The sequence below is a fragment of the Alligator sinensis genome, unplaced genomic scaffold (assembly GCF_000455745.1).
Source record: "Alligator sinensis unplaced genomic scaffold, ASM45574v1 scaffold919_1, whole genome shotgun sequence".
Taxonomy (NCBI): Eukaryota; Metazoa; Chordata; order Crocodylia; family Alligatoridae; genus Alligator; species Alligator sinensis.
In genome coordinates, this window is record NW_005842191.1 from 1275633 (window position 1) to 1296450 (window position 20818).

Below are 20818 nucleotides of genomic sequence, written 5' to 3' on the forward strand. Positions count from 1 at the left end.
CAGTTGGCTGTGAGCATCAATGCCCCCCTCCCCCATTTTTTTTTTTTTTTTTTTTTTTTTTTTTAAGAGAATGTGGTGGGAAATTGTGTCAAAGGCCTTCTTAAAGTCCAGGAAGACGACATCCACCCCGACACCCTCATCCAGGGGCTTTGTGACCTGATCATAAAAAGAAACCAGGTTAGTCAGGCAGGACCTACCCTCAGTGAACCCATGTTGATTGCCCCTGAGCATTACCTCCCGTGCTGGGCCCTTTCAGATGCGCTTCTTGATAATTTTCTCAAAGGTTTTCCCAAGGACCGAGGTAAGACTGACTGTTCTATAATTTTCTGGGTCCTCCTTCGTCCCCTTTTTGTAAATGGGGACCACATTGGCTCTTTTTCCAATCCTCTAGTACCTGGCCAGTGCCCCACAAGCACTCATAGATCCGTGCCAGGGGCCCTGCTATGACCCCTGCCAATTCCCTCAGCACCCTTGGGTGAAGAGCATCTGGACCTATGGATTTAAATATGTCCAACCCCTCCAAAAGTTCCCTAACTAGATCGTCCCTGACCCTAGGCACGGCTGTGCCGCCCCGGGTCCGTCTGCAGTTCTAGTGGGGGAGATGTCTCGGTTTTTGTTCAGGAACATGGAGGCAAAGAATTTGTGGAAGAGGTCAGCTTTTTCATTTGCTGCAATCACCGGATTGCCTGTCCTATCCTGTAGGGGCCCCACGTTACCCGGTGCCGCCGCCTTACTCCCTTTGTATTTGAAAGGACTTTTTACTATCCTTAATTCTGGTCGCTAGTCCTAGCTCCATCTCTGCCTTGGCCTTCCTAACAGCCTCCCTGCAGCCCGGAGCAATGGATGTGTAATCCGCCTTGGTGAGCCCCTTGCTTTCACTGTTTGTACGCTTCCTTTTTTTGACCTGAGGCATCCCTGGATGCCTTTGCTGAGCCCTGGGGGTTTCTTAGCACTCCTGCCCACCTTGGTGTGCATTGGGACTGACCCCCTTTGAGCTCAGAGGATTGTCTCCTTGAGGAACAGCCACCTTTCTTGGACCCCCATCTCACTGAGGCTCTGAGACCCCAATGCCTCTCCTACCAACCTTCTTAGCTTACAGAAGTTGGCCCTCCTGAAGTCAAGGACCTCTGCCTTGCTGCTTGCTTTCACCATCCTGTGCTGGATAGTAAATTCCAGCAGGCGATGATCACTGTTGCCCAGGTGGTTGAATACCTGCAGACCCCTTACCAGGTTGTTGCCTGTGGCAAGGACCAAGTCCAGCAAGGATTTCTCCTGGTGGGACTATGCACCTCCTGGGTTAGGTACTGAATCCCGGCTAGGAACCTATGTGAGTGGTCGGACCCGGCTCACTGCTCCTCCCAGCAGATGTCTGGGTAGTTTAGGTCACCCATGACCACCACATCCTTTGTCCTTACAGCCTCCGTGAGCTGACCTGAGAATTCCAGGTCCAGCTCTTCTCCCTGGTGAGACGGTCTGTAGTAGATGCCCACTAACAAGTCCTTTTCCCCATGCCCTCCTTGCACTCTTACCCAGAGTGCCTCATTTTGCCCTTCCTCCAACCCCATCCTGATCATTAAGAATGTGTATTGCTCTTTGACATATGGTGCTACCCCCTGCCTCTTTTCTCTGCTCTGTCCCTCCTGTACAGCCTGTATCCCTGGATGTCCACTGCCCAGTCATGGGTAGAATCCCACCAGGTTTCTGTGAGCCCCACTAGGTCTGGGTTTTTGCTAGGTAGCAGGAGGGCGAGTTCCTCTTGCTTATTCCCCATGCTTCAAGCATTTATGTAGAGGCACTTGAGGCCTCCTGTAGGTGCCCATGCTGCCCCCTTGTTCCCAAGTCTGCCCTGGCCCCTATCACTTACCTGGGTATTACCTGTGCTCCTCACTTGGCTTGACAGCAAAGTGTCCTCATGTTCCTCTGCGTCCCCATCTCCTGGCGAACCTAGTTTAATGCTCGCTGTACAAGATCAGCCAGCCTGGAAGAAAAAACATGCTTACCTTTTGGGGAGAGATAAAGCCCATCCCGCCCGAGCAAGTCCTCTCTGCGGAAATGCGGGTCATGGTCCAATAATCCAAGGATCATTCCAGTTCTTCTCAGTTGACACTTCTGAGTTAGTGGCAGCATGTTATTGCTACTGCAGTTTTGCTGGGAGAATGACTTGCTGTTGAGGAATGCAGGTTGAGCCAGCCCTTGTACAATGGGCTGTGGCTGCCATCTGAAGATTTTAGGCTTCAGCGATCCAAAGATTAGAAATCAAAACCTATACCTCCTGCATAATGTGGATTTCTGCCAAGCCACTGGCCTGGCCTGGCTTGACTTGTCTTTACCAGTAAATTCGGGGATAAAATACATTCAAATCCAGTGGCTTATCCCCTGGTAATGAAGTGTGGATACCTCCTATTGAGGTCCAATTAAACTCTGTACAGGACAGATGTAGATACCTGTAACTTATCATGGAGTTGCTCCACACAACCTAGAGAAGAAAGGGAGTGAGTAGAAGAGAACAGTTCCCTACCTTCACACTTGGAGGAGAGGCATCCTATGCACCTGTTCTATTTCAAAGCCAAACAATGAGTGTGGGTGGAAGAACCTAGGTTACTTTTTAATCTTTGCTCCCACTTTCTTTATTTCCCCATACAGATTAATTACCTTTGCTATTTGACCTTGCTTGTCAGCTCTTTGTGTACTTTCCACTTGTACCTGTATTTGTAATCTTTGTTGATGTTTGTTTGTTGTTTGTTTGTTTCTTTTTTTTAACTGATGGCGTTTGGGATATTTCTCCTTTAAAAGGTGACAATTTCCATGCCCTTTGGGCCCCCCCCCCCCAACTTTCTGATGTGTGCTAAACTATGCACTTGCTCTTTCTCTTGCTGCTACCTAGTGTCATCTCTGTACTTTGATAGGTGACTGCTTGGAGCATGATATATATTTTTAACAGCCAGTCAGATTGTGGACAGTGAAAATATGGAGGCGACTCCCAGCCCTGGACAGAAATATCTTTTAGCTTTTTTTTGCCCCAGCCTAGCGTGAATAGCAGGTCTCCTAGGATGTGGACTGGGAACAGGGGTCTCCCTGTACCTGCTCAGCTGCCTATAGGAAAATCCTTTTTTCTCGTACCTGATAATGTGTACGACTTGTGCCTACAGATACACGTGTACCAGAAAGATTTGTAGTGTTGCCCTCAGCGTGGGGGAGAGTCGGTTCATGCTGCCTGTTGACGCAAACAGAAATGAAAGTATTCAGTGTCTCTTATGTTTAGTAGTTTGGCATTTTTTCAGTGCAAGGTTAGTAATTTGTAACCTATTTTTAAGAAGAGGAATCTTAGTAAATATTCCAGTTTCCAATTTGCTAGTTCTTGAAAGGGAATAAGACTAGGATCCATCATAGCTACTTTGTAACCTTTACAGTTTGAGTTTCTATTCAGCAGTCCTCAGACCTGTAACTGGAGAGAAACTGAAGACGTATAGAGTAGTTAGCAGTGTTAGTTGCCTACTTCTGTAGCCTCTGAAAGTTCATGCCTCTCTGAACAAATTAGTCTACAAGTTGCCATGCTGTCCTGCCTTCTAGAAGATATATGTTAACTGTCTCAACTGATCAAAGTGGCTTGCAAAGCTATATAGAAAAGTCAGAAGGTCTGGCTGTGTATAAAAGCTGAAGCAGTCTTGTTAAATGAGTTCTGGCTGTAATTTGACTGGATTGATGACAAGGTTGTGGCACTGCAGCGTATTTCCCACAGGGAATCCAAGTCTTAGTTTCCATGATCCTTTGTAGTGGCATATGGCCTTCAAAGGAGACTTTACCCTGTTTAACTTGATTGCAAAAATTGTACATGAATGAATTTACTTATTCCTTGTCCTGCCCTTTCTGTTCCCTCCCGTACAGGAAAGGAGTGGTGCAGAATGCACTGTGAATGGCATTTCCTATTTTGTTAAACTGGCAACACTTTTTAATACAGAAATAGTAGAGCCAATACTAGCATGAGAATTTTTATAGTGGTAATTAAGACATTTGGGGCATATTAAGAATTTTCAAAACTTGAGCTGTTTTCTTAACAGCAAGACATCTGGAGTGACTGAAAGGTGATGTCCCTTCCTTCCCCTTCCTCTGGGCTGTAGCAAGGCGAGAATATTGGCTACTTTTTGTCTTCATCTGGCTTTACTGAGAACATCAGCTCTCTTGATTGTCTAGATAATATGCACTTTAAAATAAGTGATACATAACTTATTAAAACCTGAAATTAGTTCTTCTATCTGCTTGAGGAACAAGCTTGAAGAAGTTATTTGATGAGGTGCCTCAGAATCACAAAAGAGGATTGGAATTGCACATGAGAAATGCCTTTAGAGGTGAAGACAATTTAATTAGCTCAGTTAAATAAATTTCCTGAAGTCTGAGGAAAACATGTTACTTTGTGCCTAGATATGAAGTTACACATCATACAAGTGTTTCTAGTGGGTAAGTGATACTTCACTACTAAAAGAACTGAATAAATTAGGATTCCCAACTGAAAACATCCTAAACCACTTCTTAACTGTTTATGCTAAAATACAACTTACCCTGTCTCCACTGGAATTTTAAAACATGAGCATAAACTATTGTCTAGACTTTGAAATGCACCTTTCTAATCAAAGACAAGTCCTGAAAAAAGCATGAATTTGATTTTAGCCTAGATGGTGGTGGTCAATAAGAAATGATTGATAGTTACTTGTAGACAAGTATTCTCTAACAAACATAGAATTTGGGGTATTTGACGTGTTCAAACTCCACACACAAGCTTTTTTTTTTCTAGCTTTGCTTGAGTCATTCCAGCAAGGAAAAAAATGGTGTGTTCTGTGAGAACCCATTGCCCTAAAAATGCAGGGATCAGACAGTTCCTATGATGGATTTTTATTCATCCCACTCTCTAAAAGCAAACAGTGATATTTAGTAGAGAGCCCCTCTGATCTTAGTAACAAAGTAATGGTCTCTTTAGGTTGTGTGTCTGTGTATGCTTATTGAGCATCCATTGTAACGTCCGAATCTTTCAGTCATCTGAGGAACAATTGGGACCTGAGGCACAGAACCACGGAAGGATTGAAGTAGATCCAGATGCTTGATGTCACAAAATATAGATACTTAAAATTTCAGGTCAACTGCTGCCCAATCTGATTGGTACTTGAGTTTCTATGGAGGTTATGTTTGAGTGCCTAAAGATGTGCTGTCTTGACAGGGCAGAGCAGCCTAATGTTGAAGCTGCATAGGGATCCATTCTCCAAGGACTGCTTTTATTATAGATAATAACAATCTAGACTTTTGAGCAGGCACCAGAACCCCAGTCTTTCTTCTCTCAGATGAATACCCTAATCACAAGGTTAGTCATGCTTCATCTGGCCCCAAGGAGTCTTCATCTGCACTGTGCAAAATGAAATGTCTTCAACAGAGTGCTCTGTAACCTAGTGATTAGAGCACCTCCTGGAGTTTGGGTTTAAGCCCTACAGGCAGTGTGTGGACTTGAAGCCAGGTGTAAAAGGTCACATCACATGCAAAAGGTTGAACCACTAGTTATTGTATGACAGTAGCATCGCCTTCACTTTGGCCTCACTGGCTGTGCTTTAAGGAAAGCAGTGAGCCCTTCTCAGTTATTTATAGAATTGGCTTTGGGGCCTTACTCCAGGAGGGAATTCAGGGTTGTGAACTCTGAGCAAATGTGGGTGGCCAGACCCAGAAAGGGTTGGGGTTAAGACCTACCCTTCTCTTCAGCATTTGCTCTTGACACCGAGCTTGGATTCCACTTTAGGGGTTGAGTACCTGAAAGTTAGGCTTTGTTGATGCTCAGCATCACACTTTAGTTTCTTTGTGGATATAGCTCAGGTCATGCAGGAAGTCAAGTGGGGAAGCGAACGTGTCTCCTGAGCTCCAAGTTTAACACCACAACTGCTGGACTTGCTCTGCTGTCATGCACAAGTTAAAAGTGAAATAATGTAGTCAGGATTAATATTTAAATGGTTGTTATAATGAATCATTAATAAAAAGTTAAGCAAGTGTTAGTCCAACAGGTGAAGTTCTATCTTAACCACCTTTTATACCTTATGATATGTTTAGAATAATCTAACATGTTGTAAATCAAACAGACTTAATTGTGACACTGTTATAAACAGAACCTAGCTGTAAATCAGTTTGCAGGGAAGCTGGAAGTAACTCTTTGTTGGCAGTTTAAAGAGGAGTTGCAAGTAGTGAGACCTACTGTATTTTCTTTAAGCGTCTGGCACGCTGGAAGAGGAGAGGACCAAACTGAATAGACTATTGATTTCATAGACATTAGGGCTAGAAGAGACCCCGCGAGATCTTTGGGTCCAGCCTCCTGCCCAAGGGGCAGGAAGTCAGCTGTGGTCAGATCACCCCAGTAAGATAAGCATCCAGACATTTCTTAAAGGTGTCCAGATTAGGTGCTTGCACTACATCTGGGAGAAATCTGTTCCAGACTCTGGAGACTTGGATGGTAAAGAAGTTTTTCCTTGTGTCCAGTCTAAAATGGTCTTCCAGTAGTTCGTGACCATTCGACCTTGTCTTCCCTTGGGGTGCCCTGGCGAACAGACTTTCTCCCAGTTCCTGATGCACACCTTTTACTGCACTTTGGTTTAGCAATTTAACTTTTTAATTTGTTTGTGTATATGTTGAACCCAGCATTTGTGTATACACTGAACCAAAACAAATCTGCATAGTGAAAATGTCAAACAAGACAACCTTCTTCCCCTGTACAAAATAAACACGAATGTTTGTGTGTTTCACTTTTTAAAAGAATTCGGAGCAATAGCCAAGTAACTTCTGGAATGCTTTAATAATTCTACTCGGTTATTGGACCAATGGGTAAAAGGGACTGGTGAAATGCATTTTGAAAAAAAGTATGTTTTACTCCTTGAGTCACTTTTTTTCTCATTATCTGCCTCTAAATGTAACTGCAACCTGTTCTTACATTATTTCTCAGGTTGGCCATCTCATAAAGTTAGCTGAATCTAAAAGCAACAATACCCCTGTAGGGTAATATTATCACTCATTGCTCCCAATTGATTGCATATCACTTCTAGTGCTGGGCAGTTGTGTTGCAAAGGATTAATTATGATGAATTCCCTTTTAAAAATATTGTTTGAACTGGCATAGTGGGTTGTATGGTAGGGTGCCTTTAACAGTCTGTATTCTGCAGATGTTTTGGAAAATGGGTTCCAACTTTTGCCAGCTAACTTTTTTTCTTTATTTGGACTGAGTGCATTTTTGAAGTTGCATCATTTCCTTGGTAAGAACAGTATTTTATTTTTGACCATAGCATTTGTCAGGTGGGAGGAATCCTAGGTTTCAGTTGCTGAGAGCTGCTTAGCATGAGCCCTCTGGTGGTGACTCGATGGACAACTTGAGCAGTTTTCTATAGTACCTTTCCCATGGAAGTTAGATCCATGATCTCTTGGGGATGCAAAGGCTTCATTACTATTTGGCAGAGGGCTGTTACTTTGGCTTAGAATGTAATGCATGGCAACTTTGTTTTTACAAGCTTCTTTCTTTTCAAGCAGTAAGGACCTCACTAAAAAAATAACTGTAGTATGGGTGGTATTATAGCTAACTATTAGAATTACTGTTTATGCCTACATCTTGTGTTTAGGAAACTTTTTCAGTGTATAAAGTACATCACTGTGGGTTTGTTTGTCTGTTTGTTTGTTTTGTTAATCTCATGGAGAAAAGGAATAAAAAGTTCCTGTTATATAAATAAGCCTGCAAACCTACATAGAGGATGCAGACATGTGGCTGCATTTCTGGAGTCAGAAGTGAATGTCTGTTCATTTGCTTATTGGTTCAGTGTGAGTAGCTTGGAGACTAACCTGTGAAGATTGAATCAATTCAGCCTTTGGCTTTTTGACTGTACTTAGCCTAAAGTAGTAAATGGGGAATACAAAGTGATGTAAGTTAATTCTATACTGAAATATTACATCTTGCAGGAGATTGCAGGCAGTTGCAATGAGATAAGTAAATGTAAAGGCATAACAATGACCATTGAAATATCACAAATAGATTAATATTTATGTGCCACTCTTCCCAATAGAGGCTCAGGGTGGCTTAAAAGAGAACTGAATAACTTATAAAGAGAAAAATGCTTATAAAACAGGAGGATACAAAACAGAAACACGCTTAACAGTATCCCAACCTAGCTTTGTTTGCCAAGTACATGCCCAAATAAGGTTTTACAGTTCTTCTGAAACATGTCCAGTCTAGGGCCCCGGTGGGCCTTGGGAGTGGGAGGTCCAGAGCAGAAGGGCTACTACTAATGTATGGACAGGGGTTCGTCTTCACAAATTTGTGACTTTTTTTGTACATGATACTGGATTATTGAGAAAAATGTGCATATTGGCATGCACCCACTTGGCAGAGAATGTTTTCTGTTGTGGGCTGTGCAGTGGCAGTGAACAGGTCCTTTTGTCCAATGATCTGGCACTCCAGTGAAATAAGGTATTTTGTGTTGTTTGTACCTCAGTTAGAGTTGCAGTCATTGCTTGTTTTTAATGCTTTCATGCGTTCTTATTTTTCCTTGCCCTAGAAGAATCTCACACCAAAGCAATGCAACTAGGAAAACAGCTATTGCTGTTCTTGGCCTGCTGCAGTGCTGAACTGCAATGTCTGATGAAAAGAGGCTTTATCAACAAGGAGGGGAGTGTAATGAAAGCTCAGTTTAGGAACATCTAAAAACAGCACTGTAGAGTACTTAAATTTTGATTTTAACCTGAGTAGTAATCTAAAAATGGGATATGGGGATATACAGAAATATACATTTACAAATTCAAAACCCCTTACAGAACTACTAATGTTGAAATATTTATGCATCGGAGACTAAAAAGGAGGATCCTTTTCGTGGGTTTCCCTTACTTTCAGATCCTGCATCATGGCAGAGATGTTTTTTGGCCATGGGATTCTTCAGAATCAGTTGGCACTGCTCCTTAAGCCTGGAGAGTTACTGTTTTTAAAAAGAACAAACAAAAACCTCTGGTTTGAGAGCACTTCCAGCCTCAAGATCATCTGGGAAGTAAACAGCAGGAGCATTGAATTTGCACATAACTATATGGCACAGCTTTAGTTGGGTCTGCAGTTGGCCAGTCTTTGGTCAGAAGGCATGTTCCAAATCCAACTTGCTAGACTAGAGACAGTAAATTGTCCAGGGAGGAAGCAAGCTTAAATTCAACTACTGGAAGTTACATATCTATTATTCAAGAAAGAGGCCAAAATTGTGAATTTTGGAGATAAGTATTTGGCACAACACTTAAATAGGAAGGAGTGGTATTTAACTGCCAGTTTAAAGGGGCACGGGGTTGGTGCTCATACGGTTTTTTCTTGAATATTACACAGCTGTACCCTTAGGCGTATGCTAGCTACACCAAAGATCTTCTATCCTCGTGTCTTTCAGACTGGATTCTGCAATAGGTCATCAGGGGTTCTGCAAAGAGATTGGGGTAATGGAGAGGGCTGGGAGGTGGTACGCTGTCACTGTCAGGCTCAGTCTCCTGGCTCTGCATCAGTCTTTAGGACTGGGGTAGGGGTACCATAGCAGAAGTGATATGAAAGGGTTCTGTGACTGTAAGACGTCTGAAAACCACTGTTCTAGCCCTTTTGTTTTTATTCAGTGGTTCCTTCTGTGTTGGTAAGGTGCTTGGTGTAGTGATGGCAGAAGGAATTCTTGAATAGGAGAGTACATTATCCACTGTGCTTCTGGGCTTCTAGGAGTTATTTCCAAAAATTGAATTGGTCTATTGATGGATTGCTTCTCTCTGTAATGGCTTTTATTTCCCTTAGTGTTCTTTTGTTTGAGCTTCATAGCATCAAAGAGTATACCTGTCTTTGGTTCAGATAAACAGAGGTGTTCCCAGAGTGCCTTCTGCCCCCTGAAGCAGTAACAAAGCAACTTCTTTTAAGGGAGCGTCTCTGTACAAGCTGGATAACACCCAATAATTACCAAATGGATGTGTTCTCAGGGAATCTGCTCCAAAATTGCTATACTGTACAAGGAAGGGGTTGGCAAATCATCAGAAATGAGTCTGAGATTTAGGGCAGGTGCAACTTCTTAATTGGCTTCCTACAGGTAAACAACATTTCAAGAGCTGACCTCCTATTTTACACCAGGCTTGAAATGGGTCTTCAGGTTGATGTCACCCCTGCCAATGAGTTTCCACATGTATAATTTGGTGTTGCATATACCGCAACTCTGCAGAAGCCAGTATATTTCAGCTTTACTGGTAACTTTTATATATATTTTCCCAAGATCACCTGTAGTCTTGAGTAGCCTTCAGACTGCTCTGAGAGAAACATTTTTAAATGCATCTATGAGCTACAAAGTAATTTGGATTTAATGCTTTGTAATGTTATAGAGAATACAGATTAGGACCAGCTTTTGAGATATATATATTTTTTTTTTTTAACTTCTCTTTGGGTATTTAAAAAAAAAAAAAAAAAAAAAAAGACCTGTGGTGTAAGGTGAGTGAAGCACCCCTGTGAGAGCTAGGGTTAGTGATGTGACCTGAACCATGTAGAAGTGGAAACTCAGCTGTTGGGCCACATTTTATGCAGGTGCATCTCAACTTGGGTTGAACCCATCAGGACACCAGCTCATAGGCTGCTGCAATTGCTACTGTATTCCATGTAGTATTTCTTAAATGGGTAGCAGAAAAAGACCAGCCTTATACAATGAATGTGTACTTTAAGAAGAAAGTGCTGGAATTGTACTGTAGTCCACAACCATGCTGAAGACCCTTGCTTCAGTGGTTTATAAGTGTATTGTGGTGCCATCTAGTGGTATATTCTTAAAAACAAATAACATGCTACTAACAGGAGGTGCAATCATAGTTGATGTTTGTAAATAGAGCTCTGGAGTCCCATGATGGTTCCTGCCCCTTCTAAAGAGGAAACAGACCCTGCTATACTATTTTTAGCTAACCTGAGACTTTGCATGAGCCTTGCAGCTCGAGAAGACTATTGGCAAAATTTTAAGATTGGAAAACTTTGTTTTTTGCAGAACTTTTAATTTTAAAGACCCAATCTACTAACTTGAGGCTACATTTATTTAGTTCTCCACAATGAAGACTGCTGCCTCTGATTTGCTTTTAGGAAGGCTTAATACTATTGTGATGATTATTGGCTAAAACTAAAATTACTTTTAGCTGAGAGTTTTTGGGTGATTTTGGAGAATTTTTACTATCAAAGTTTCTATGAAATTTGGAAACCATGTTTAATGTTACTCTAAGTCTCTGGTTCTGAAGAGAGCCTTTTGATTTCCACTTAAATCATCAAGGCAGAAAAATTCTTTTTTTCTACATCTTAGTCTTCTCTTAGAACAGGGGTGGGCAAAATGCGGCCCACCAGGCCTTTCTATGTGGCCCGCAGGGCCTCTGAAAAAAATTTAAAAATGAATATTTATCTGCCCCTGGCTGCCTGTCATGTGGCCCTTGATGTCTTGCCAAAACTCAGTAAGCGGCCCTCTGCCCAAAATAATTGCCCTCCTCTGTCTTAGAATTTTCTGTCCCTCCAGCTGTTACCAGAGTGCTCCAAGACATCCATTCCTCTGGTCAGGCAGGACAGTGTATTAGAGCTCCTTGTATTTAACTCTTGAAAGCAAAATTTTGTTTTGCAGATGGTATGGAAAACCTGGGATGTTTATTTGGGGCCACAAGTTGTTATGGAAATAACTGAAATGAGTGGTGAATCTGATTGGGAAATGTGTAGAATGAAGTGAAGTCTGATTCTAAACTTAATCACTTTTACCTTAGTACCAAGTAAAGAGATCCTTATAAATGTTTCCAAGTGCAACAGTAATCAGTTTTTTTGTAGGATCTGATTGCCAGTCCCGATTCACAGTCTTGTTGCTTGGACACCTGGAGTGACATGTACCATATAGGTTTCATTAGCACCATTTTATTACCTTCTCTGAATATTGTCAGGCAATGGAAATAGTTTGGTTCAGAGGATTTATTTGACCAAATGGGCAGCTTGATTGCAGAATACAAATGCTCAAGTATTATATCAGCAGTTAACTCCTTCTGTCTCTCCCTTGGTAGGTTTGAAAAAGGACGGATCTACACATTCATTGGAGAAGTGGTGGTTTCTGTGAACCCTTACAAAAACTTGAGCATTTATGGGCGTGACATGATTGAACAGTACAAAGGACGGGAACTGTATGAGAGGCCTCCTCACCTGTTTGCAATTGCAGATGCTGCTTACAAGGCTATGAAGAGACGATCAAAAGACACCTGCATTGTAATATCAGGTAAACTGGAAAAGTCACTCCTGTTACTTGAGAATTGGTTGACCCTCTTGTGATACTCCAGCAGGAAAGGAGAGGTAGAACAAATTGGCTAATGTCAACACTTTGCTATTTTTAAACCCTTCATTTGTATGCTGTTTGCATACGTGTAATTCAAAGACAATTCCCTTATGTGTTTTCAAGAGCTTGTATCAACATCTAGTTCAATCTGTGTTTCTGTGTAGCAGTAAGCTGAAAGTGATTTTTTTCCCCCTTGCTATGCCTCTTCTCTAATGAATGGTTTAGAAGAGATTCTGTTAAGTCCTGTCCTTTTCTCTTTGAGAGCTGTGACTGTCTCCCCCAGCCTAGGTGACTAGGGTTATTGTTTCTGTAGCATTAGAACCCCAGCCATTAGTTTGGCCATCAAAACAAAAGGAGAAGCTTGTGCTGTGAACTGTTGCCATCCAGATCCTGGTACTTCATTTCCATGATGTCCCTATGCTCTAGTAGCCTCAGAAGCAAGAGACCAAGATAGCAGCTGAACACTAGCCTCTTGTATTAGACTTCACTGCCTGGCTACTTGCAAGCCTCTGTGTGCCAACTTTTTTCTTATAACAATATTCTTTTTGATCCCCTGCTTCCTAGGTCTTGTACAAACCTGTGAAATCATACATCACTAGTTCTAAATTAACAACCAGGCAAGGCTACAATTATATTAAAAAGCAGTTCAAAGGCAAAAATGCTTTAAGCTATTAACATAGAAATGGGACATGACTGCAGTGACTAGTGATTTCCCTTGACTTCTGTTCTTTTCTTGGCTTATGGTACCCTTTGCTGTCTTTCCTTAGGTGAGAGTGGAGCTGGAAAAACAGAGGCTAGTAAATACATTATGCAGTACATAGCAGCCATCACTAATCCCAGTCAGAGGGCTGAGGTGGAGAGGTAAGAGCCCCACAGAAACACATGGGAAGAAGATTGCTCTATTGCCATGATTGTATTTTTTTTGGTGTGTTTATTGCCAGGGCATCTGCATTTCTTTTATAATTGCATGCAGTTGTCGTGGCACTTCATCTTTTTTTTGCAGGCAAAGTTGTTGACTCTTGGAAACTGAAATAGATTGTTAACAGACAATTGGGTACGAGGGTCAGGAGTAAGTCCAGCCCTTAATTTCAACATTTGGGAACAGATTACAAGGTCTTGTTTAGATATTGGACAACTTAAACTTCATAAAACCAAATGGCCATGTACATTGCAATGAAGTGCTTCATGGAAGGAATATAATCTTGTCTTAATTCAGCATTTCACATTCTTGTGCTTCTGAATGTCTAAATGTGCCCATTGGACACAGAAAAGGCTTTCATAACAATGATTCTAGCTTTATAGACTAATGCAAACTAAACTGAGCTTGGAGCAGGCTTGCAAGTGACATGCCTGTCAGGAAAGAGATTGACTGACTGAATGAGTTAGTACTTCAAGGGCTCAGGTTCAAGTTTACTGATCGGTTGCAGAAGTTAATTCTCAGATGGATCCAGAGGGGGTACATTGGTGTAGCTGCACCCCCGTTTCAGATTCCACTACACCAGGGGAGCCTCCAGAGACTTTTAAAAGTTCCTAAAGCAGGTGAAAATCCTCTCTCCCTTTTCCTTCCTACTTGAAGGCACACCTCCTCCCTACCCCCACCTGCCTTTCTCCCCTGTCCCAGGGGCAGGGAAGCACCAGAGTCCTGCTTGATGCATTGGGACTGAGTTTATCTGAGGACCAGCACAGCAGCAGCAGCAGGGATGGACAGGGAGTTTCCCTTCTTTGTCTGTCATAGGGCCAGGCAGGGTGTGTGGGGGGGGGAACTACTGTCCAGCCACCCTGTTGCTGCTTTCCCCTCCCCAACTGAACTCAGACCCCACTCAGCCCAGCTGGCTGTGGAGCTTCTCTGCCCCTAAGCAGGGAAGAAAGTAGCAGTGGCAGGCAGGGGAGGGGGCAGAAAGAGGAAGGGAAGAGATGTGCCTATGAGCAAGAAGGGAAAGGGAGTGGGGAGTTTCATCTGATTCAGGGATTTAAAGTCCCCAGAGGCTGCAGTGGCACAGTTTTCTCTCACTGGTGAGAGCAAAAGAGGCTGGGAGCAGGGAAAGCAGCTACCCCTACATTGTAGCTGTACATTGTACAGGAAATCTTGCCACCCCTGCCTATTCTAGAGCCTGAAGGCAGGAAGTCATAGAAATATGGGAAAGTAGGGCTGGAAGGGACCTCAGGAGGGCATCTAGTCCAGCCCCCTGCTCAAGGCAGGATCATTGGTCTGAACCACCCTAGACAAGTGTTTGCTTAACTTGGTCTTAAACTTGGGGAGCAAACCCTACCCTCACACGCAACTACCAGGCATAATGCTCAAAACATTAAAACAGCCAAATTTGCCACAGGTTAAGCCAGGGGATGAGAGCATTGTCAGTATCCTGCAAATAGAAAGACAGGAAGTTGCTTGTTAAGATACATGCTCAGGAGTTCAGAGGAAGACGACCATGCCCCACTAACATGACCCTGACTAATGTTCCCCATGGCCCGCTAACAGTCCATTGAGCTGAAGTGTTCCAGGATAGTACGGCACTTTATGCATATTTGCCCATATGTAAGTTAACACCTAGTTTCAGGGAGTAAGTTGTACAGTCTTGCTGTTGTTGAAATCCTCCCCTATAAATGGTTTGTCAATAGAAATTAACTGTACAATCTAGGAATCCCCAATTTGAAGACTTGTCCTGTTCTGTTTTCCCTCGTATATATAAACTAGAGTGAAGAACATGTTGTTGAAGTCCAACTGTGTGTTGGAAGCCTTTGGCAATGCCAAAACCAACCGTAATGACAACTCCAGCAGATTTGGAAAATACATGGATATCAACTTTGATTTCAAAGGAGACCCTATAGGTGGGCATATCAGTAATTACTTACTAGAAAAGGTAAGCTGCATTCAGATGTGGAGTGCAAGGTTTGGATTTATTATTACACATTGTAAAACACAAAATGTTTATTTGTTTTCCTCCCAAATGTATGTCAAGTCATTTATTATGTATTATATGAAGATGTTTCAGATCTAGACCTTAATTGCTCTGAGTCAATAAAAGTATAACTGAAAAAATATTGTAATACAGATACTAACTTAGTGCAACACACACCTTGAAAACCATTGTTTTCAGAACTCTTTCCATCACAGAATTTCTGCGGGGGGGGAGAGGTGTGTGTGTGTGTGTGTGTGTGTGTGTGTGATCCTAAAATCAAATCTGAGATTAATTAAAGATCTCTACAATTGCCTCCCACAGAAATTCCTTGCTTTGGGATCTCACTGGTCAAAAAATAACATGAAGATTTCACTGTATACATACAAATAGCAGTGTCTTTGTTTAAGTATTACATTGAAGTGATACCATCATCTTGCATGGTCATCTGTCAATTTTATATTGCATTTTCCAGGAAACAGATGACAACAATGTCTTTTTGGCTTCTAGACTGTAGTGGCTAAAAAAAGAGACGATACACACATGAAACCCAGACTTCTCTCAAACATGAGAGAGAGCAGTGAGCTCAGTTTCTCAAAAGGATTTTTGTATATCGTATGGCTTTCATGTATAGGTCTGACCCCATCTAATAATTATATTTTTGTCCTTTTCTCTATAGTCTGTTTTCAGAATAAACATTTTGATGTTTATATACTGAGTGTTTACACTTGACACTTCTGTATAGCATTATGATTTAAGCCAGTGATTCTCAACCTTTTTGGCCTTGTGGGCCACATGAGTGGTGTGGATCCATCTGTGAGCCAAATTGAGCCCTGGGGCCTGGCTCTGCTCCCTCCTTGCCCTGAATGCCGGAATTGGGCCTTGGGAGCCTGATGCTGCTCTCTCCTGCCCCTTGCATGCCAGGATTGGGTCTCGAAGGCTCGCCCCCTACACCAGGACTGGGTCCTGCCTGCCCAACACTGCTCCCTCCTGGCTCTCTGTGCTGGGATTAGGAGCTGGATCCAGCACGTAGGACCCAAGGCTCTCTATGGGTCTGGAGATTTGGCAGTACAGGAGCAGGCACAGCTCTCCTGTTGCCAATTCTGGGCCTGTGGGGAGTCCCGTGGGCCAGATGACATGGTGCTGCAAGCTGAATCTGGCCCATGGGCTAGAGGTTTAGCACCCCGGATTTAAGCCATGAAGCCATAGATAAAAACTTTTCAAGTGCTTTTGACTGCCATCCTATTCCTATTTCTATTTTAATTTTAAAATGGGTTATTTTGGAAGTCACATATGGATTTATTTGGTTAGCAGACAGGAAATGCCTTTTCAGTGCTTCATAAAGAGGTCTCTGATTTTTAAAAAAAAAATTTTAGGTCAGCTAAACATGTCTGAGCTTAAAAACAATTATTTTTACAGTAAGCAACTTGCTAAATCTCAATGGATTTTTTTCTGTTTCACAATCCTGATGATTCCCTTAGAAAAACTGGTAGTCTGACTCTCCTTAACAAAAACATCATAGCAGACATGACTGCAGTAAGCTTTCATTTATGAGAGTGCAAACACACAACATATGACATACATGGGTGCAGCTTATGTCATTTAGTATATGAGAGGCAAGGCTTTCTGTGGCTGATATCTTTTATCAGATCAACTGCATGGTTGGGATACACTTGGACAAGCTTTTGAATGTGGTACATTCTTCTTCAGCTCTGAGACCTGAATCTATCCTAACCATACAATTGGTCCAATAAAAGGTATCACCCACAAAAATTCTTGCCTCTTTTATTACATATTTCCTGGACCCTCATGGCTACACTATCACTCCAACACTACCATTATTTAGTATACTAATGTTAGGCTGCTACCCAGAGGTAAGCTGATGATAGAAAGTGCTACAACAGCCTTATCATTAGATGTTGGCAAGCTGGAAATAGGATTTGCATTGAGCATAACTACTCTGGGATGAAACTGACTGGAGCTGTGGACACACAGCCACAAGTTACTGGTGTGACTTACACCCAGGTATAGTTATTCCTGATTTTCTGAGCAGCAGCTTTACCCAGAGTGGAGTGACTTATGCAGATGTAGGCTTGCATATTTGTCTGCTCTACTCTTACACTTGTGTAAAGGCAGTTCACATCAGTGTGAATGTCAGTCTGTTCCCTATGACTTCATTCTCATAAAATATTCTCTGTTTGCCAGTGAAGGCTTTAAAGAAAGTTAAATGACACTGCCCAAAACAACATTTGTTGCTATGAATTCATTGGGTTCAGCATTCATTGAACTTGCAGAATACTATAGTGGTCAGTGGTTGCATCATTACTATGACCTTGAAGTTCCAGTGTAACTTAATGATCTTCCTTCTGCTGTATTTTACTCGGACTTAACTTGCTTTGAAAATTTCTTTCCCTTGTTTTTAAACATTGGTTTTGGGTTGGTTAGAAGCAAGGTGCAACTTGAACAATGGTGGAGAGGTGCCACTCCTTTGCCTGTCTTTGGTATGTGAGCAGAAGAGTTTACAATATGCAGCATTTGCTGGTAGTCACATGGTACTGTTCCTGTTTTCCAGCTGTTAATTATATTGGATGCTAAAAATGACTCTGTGATTTCTGCATGAAAACAGTTACCATTGTTGCTATAGATGCTGCTGCTGAAGATGTTGAGCTTGAAAAATAGCCCATTGTTTTTTGTCATCTGTGTAATGTTTCTGGTTGGCCTTGATTCCCCATGGATCAGGGTCTGCCCTGTGTCATACTCAGCTAATAATGTTCATAAATAGCTTTTTGTGGGAGGAATTTTATTAATGGTATTGAATAATTGCATTGGCATTCTAAGGGAGGGCATTTAAGAAGCACCACTGTCAGTGTCTAAAAATATGTATCTTGTATTGGTTTCTCACAGTCACGGGTGATTGTGCAGCAGCCAGGAGAACGAAGCTTTCATTCTTTTTACCAGGTAAGGCTGTCTTATTTAGACCAAGAAAACAGCTGACTTATTCTTATGCCCACGGGAAATTACAGGCAAAGTGATCAACACTTTCCTTTTGTGAGCACTCCATGAAGGATTCCTTTTGTAATCACATTTAAGCTGATGTTCTTCCAGATTCTGCAGCTGACTGAAGATGCCTAGTTTTTTTTGAGGAAAGGACTATAGAGAGGTGAAATATTCCCCATACTCAATTCTGTGTTAACATTGTATAAGCTTAACAGGGCATATGGGTGAATTTACAATAGTATTGTGCTTGGGCTTTGACTAACTAATTTGCAGCAAGTCTAATTCTCTTCTTTCTTGTAAGTCACCTAAAATTCAGAGTTAAGTAACTTCATGGCATGGAGTACATTTTAAATCTTCCTTCATTGCCCTGCTGGGAAAGGAATTGGCCTGTGAGAGTAGCCCTCTTCCTTCTCTCTTTATAAAGAGAACTGTCAGCATGCCACCTCTGTTCAGCATGCTGTGATGGTATGTTGGTCCCTTTCTAACAAGTTGCATCCCCAAAGGTATATTCCTTGCTACATGCTGTGAGACCTGTCTGCTCCTGCAGCTTGCCAAAATATGTGTTTGATGTCATAACTGCACAGGGGGACATTAAGAGGTTTAAACTTGTCTTTCTGCCTGCAAAAGCAAGTGAGTGGAAAACATCTCCTTGGAAAGCCCTTCCCTTGTTGTCATGGCTCTGTAATGGTGCAGGTAGCATGTGTCACAGTCACAGTGCTTGCCCAGCCATTGCGTCTTACTGGTAAATCCACTGGGCAGTAGTTGTCTGGCATCAAGTACCACAGCTGTGGTTTCCATGTTATTAATCAAAATGGAAAGTTATGATCATGTTTATTCAGCCTGAGGAAGAAGGATCAGAATGTATTAAACACTGGTCATAAGTAAATGACTTGGGCTAGTACTCCAACCACAAAATTATTGGAGGACGTTTTGTTTTTTTGATTCGTGATTTCTTTTTTTTATGCTATTTGTACAGCTTCTCCAAGGTGGTTCTGATCAGATATTGCGTTCGTTACACCTTCAGAAAGATCTCTCTTCATACAACTATATCCGTGCTGGAGCTCAGCTAAAGGTGAGGCTGTTGTCAACAAGTTTCAAGTAACTTGTGTAAAAACTGAAAATATACCTAGAAGCACTCATGCTCTTCCTCATATCAACAGTTTAAGGCTTGTGAGAAGATAATAAAAGGTGCAACCTATTATTTGGATTTTTAATAAGGGTTCTGGCACTAAACGTCATACAGTTGTGGACCTGACAGAAAAATTTAGGCCATTTCCTCCACTTTCTCTAGTCACAGATGAAGGGATTAGACTCAACAGCATGGACATTGCCAAGGCTGCTGATACAGTAAGAGGTGTTGGGGCAGATGCCCCAATACTACCACCCTCTGAAAGATCTACCAGATATTCTAAGCTAGTGCCTACAGGGGAAGTAGACAAAGCAGGCATAATGCAGTACAGCCATCACTTTCAGAGGGTGTCCATTCCTGACATCCAGTACATTCTTAGAAGAGGTCCTTGAGCAGATGAGGAAGGAAAACTTATCCTTTTTTGAGGACAGCAAGTTTCCTGCACATAGTTAAATATTTTTGGAATAATTGCAGAACTCAATCCTGCTGATTCCTTTTTTTTTTGTGTGTGTGTACTGCTTATGAGGAAACTTTTTTTGGTTTTTTGAGTGCCTTCCTGGTTACCTGCTCCCCTTGTGGAGGGCAACATGGCAGACAAATTTGGAAAGCACCAAGTCAGACCTGCACGGCTTTTCCTCTATGCCACCCAAAACCTCACCCAAAAATGGGAATTAAGATATCAAATGCATATCTCAAAACACTCTTTAAAATCAAAACTTTGCTCATATGATCTTTGACCGACTTTACTTGTACATATAGCGTATCTTTCCTTGAAGAAAGAAAAGAGAATTCCAGTCATGTCATTAAAAGACTAGGAAAATACAGGACTATGGTGCCCACCTGCCATGGTGGGTTACTATAACCTTGGCCCTGCCTCCTCCATACAGGAGTTGGCAGTGTAGTGGTGAGGGTGGACTGCTTGGGACTGGCATGTGAGCAGGCAGTAAGGGATCAATCTAAAAATTCAGAATCACATTGCCTTTTCTCTGAAAAGATGGTGGGTTACAAAGCTGGTGGTACCTGGGGCTGTGGTCCATATGAGTTTCCAGCATAAGACTTGGACAGACACTTTTACCCTAGTGTAACCTTTGGTTTTGTACACTGGCATAAATTTATATCAGGATTGAGAGCAGGCATACATGCAGCTTTCTAGGGTAGCTGCACAAAATAGCTACTGCAGTGCCTCACCATTGAGGCAGCAGGGGAGCCTGTTTGTGTTGAGCAAATGACTACACTGGGATAAGCTGCAGACAAGCTACTTCTACACCACTGTAATGTAAATGGGTGTAATTTACCTCTGATTATTTCAGGAGTAATTCTAACCTGGATTTATTGAAATGACCCCAATGTAAGTGTTTACAACATTGGTTCTCTTTTTTTTTTCTTTTTAAATACTGGTGTAAACATACTGTCTTTATAGGTCCGTTGGCACAGTTTTGTCCTATTCTTAATCTCAAGCAATCCTGG

General features: G+C 42.1%; 1 protein-coding gene across 1 annotated transcript in view; it reads left to right on the forward strand.

The window, feature by feature from the left end:
• The window catches only part of MYO1D (myosin ID), a 263721-nt gene that overhangs the window by 47363 nt on the left and 195540 nt on the right, over positions 1 to 20818 (forward strand). The window contains exons 2-6 of the mRNA XM_025207321.1: positions 12065 to 12271; positions 13096 to 13189; positions 15024 to 15189; positions 18130 to 18183; positions 19199 to 19294. Coding sequence (XP_025063106.1) covers positions 12065 to 12271; positions 13096 to 13189; positions 15024 to 15189; positions 18130 to 18183; positions 19199 to 19294 — 617 coding nt within the window. The remainder of the gene's footprint in view (positions 1 to 12064; positions 12272 to 13095; positions 13190 to 15023; positions 15190 to 18129; positions 18184 to 19198; positions 19295 to 20818) is intronic.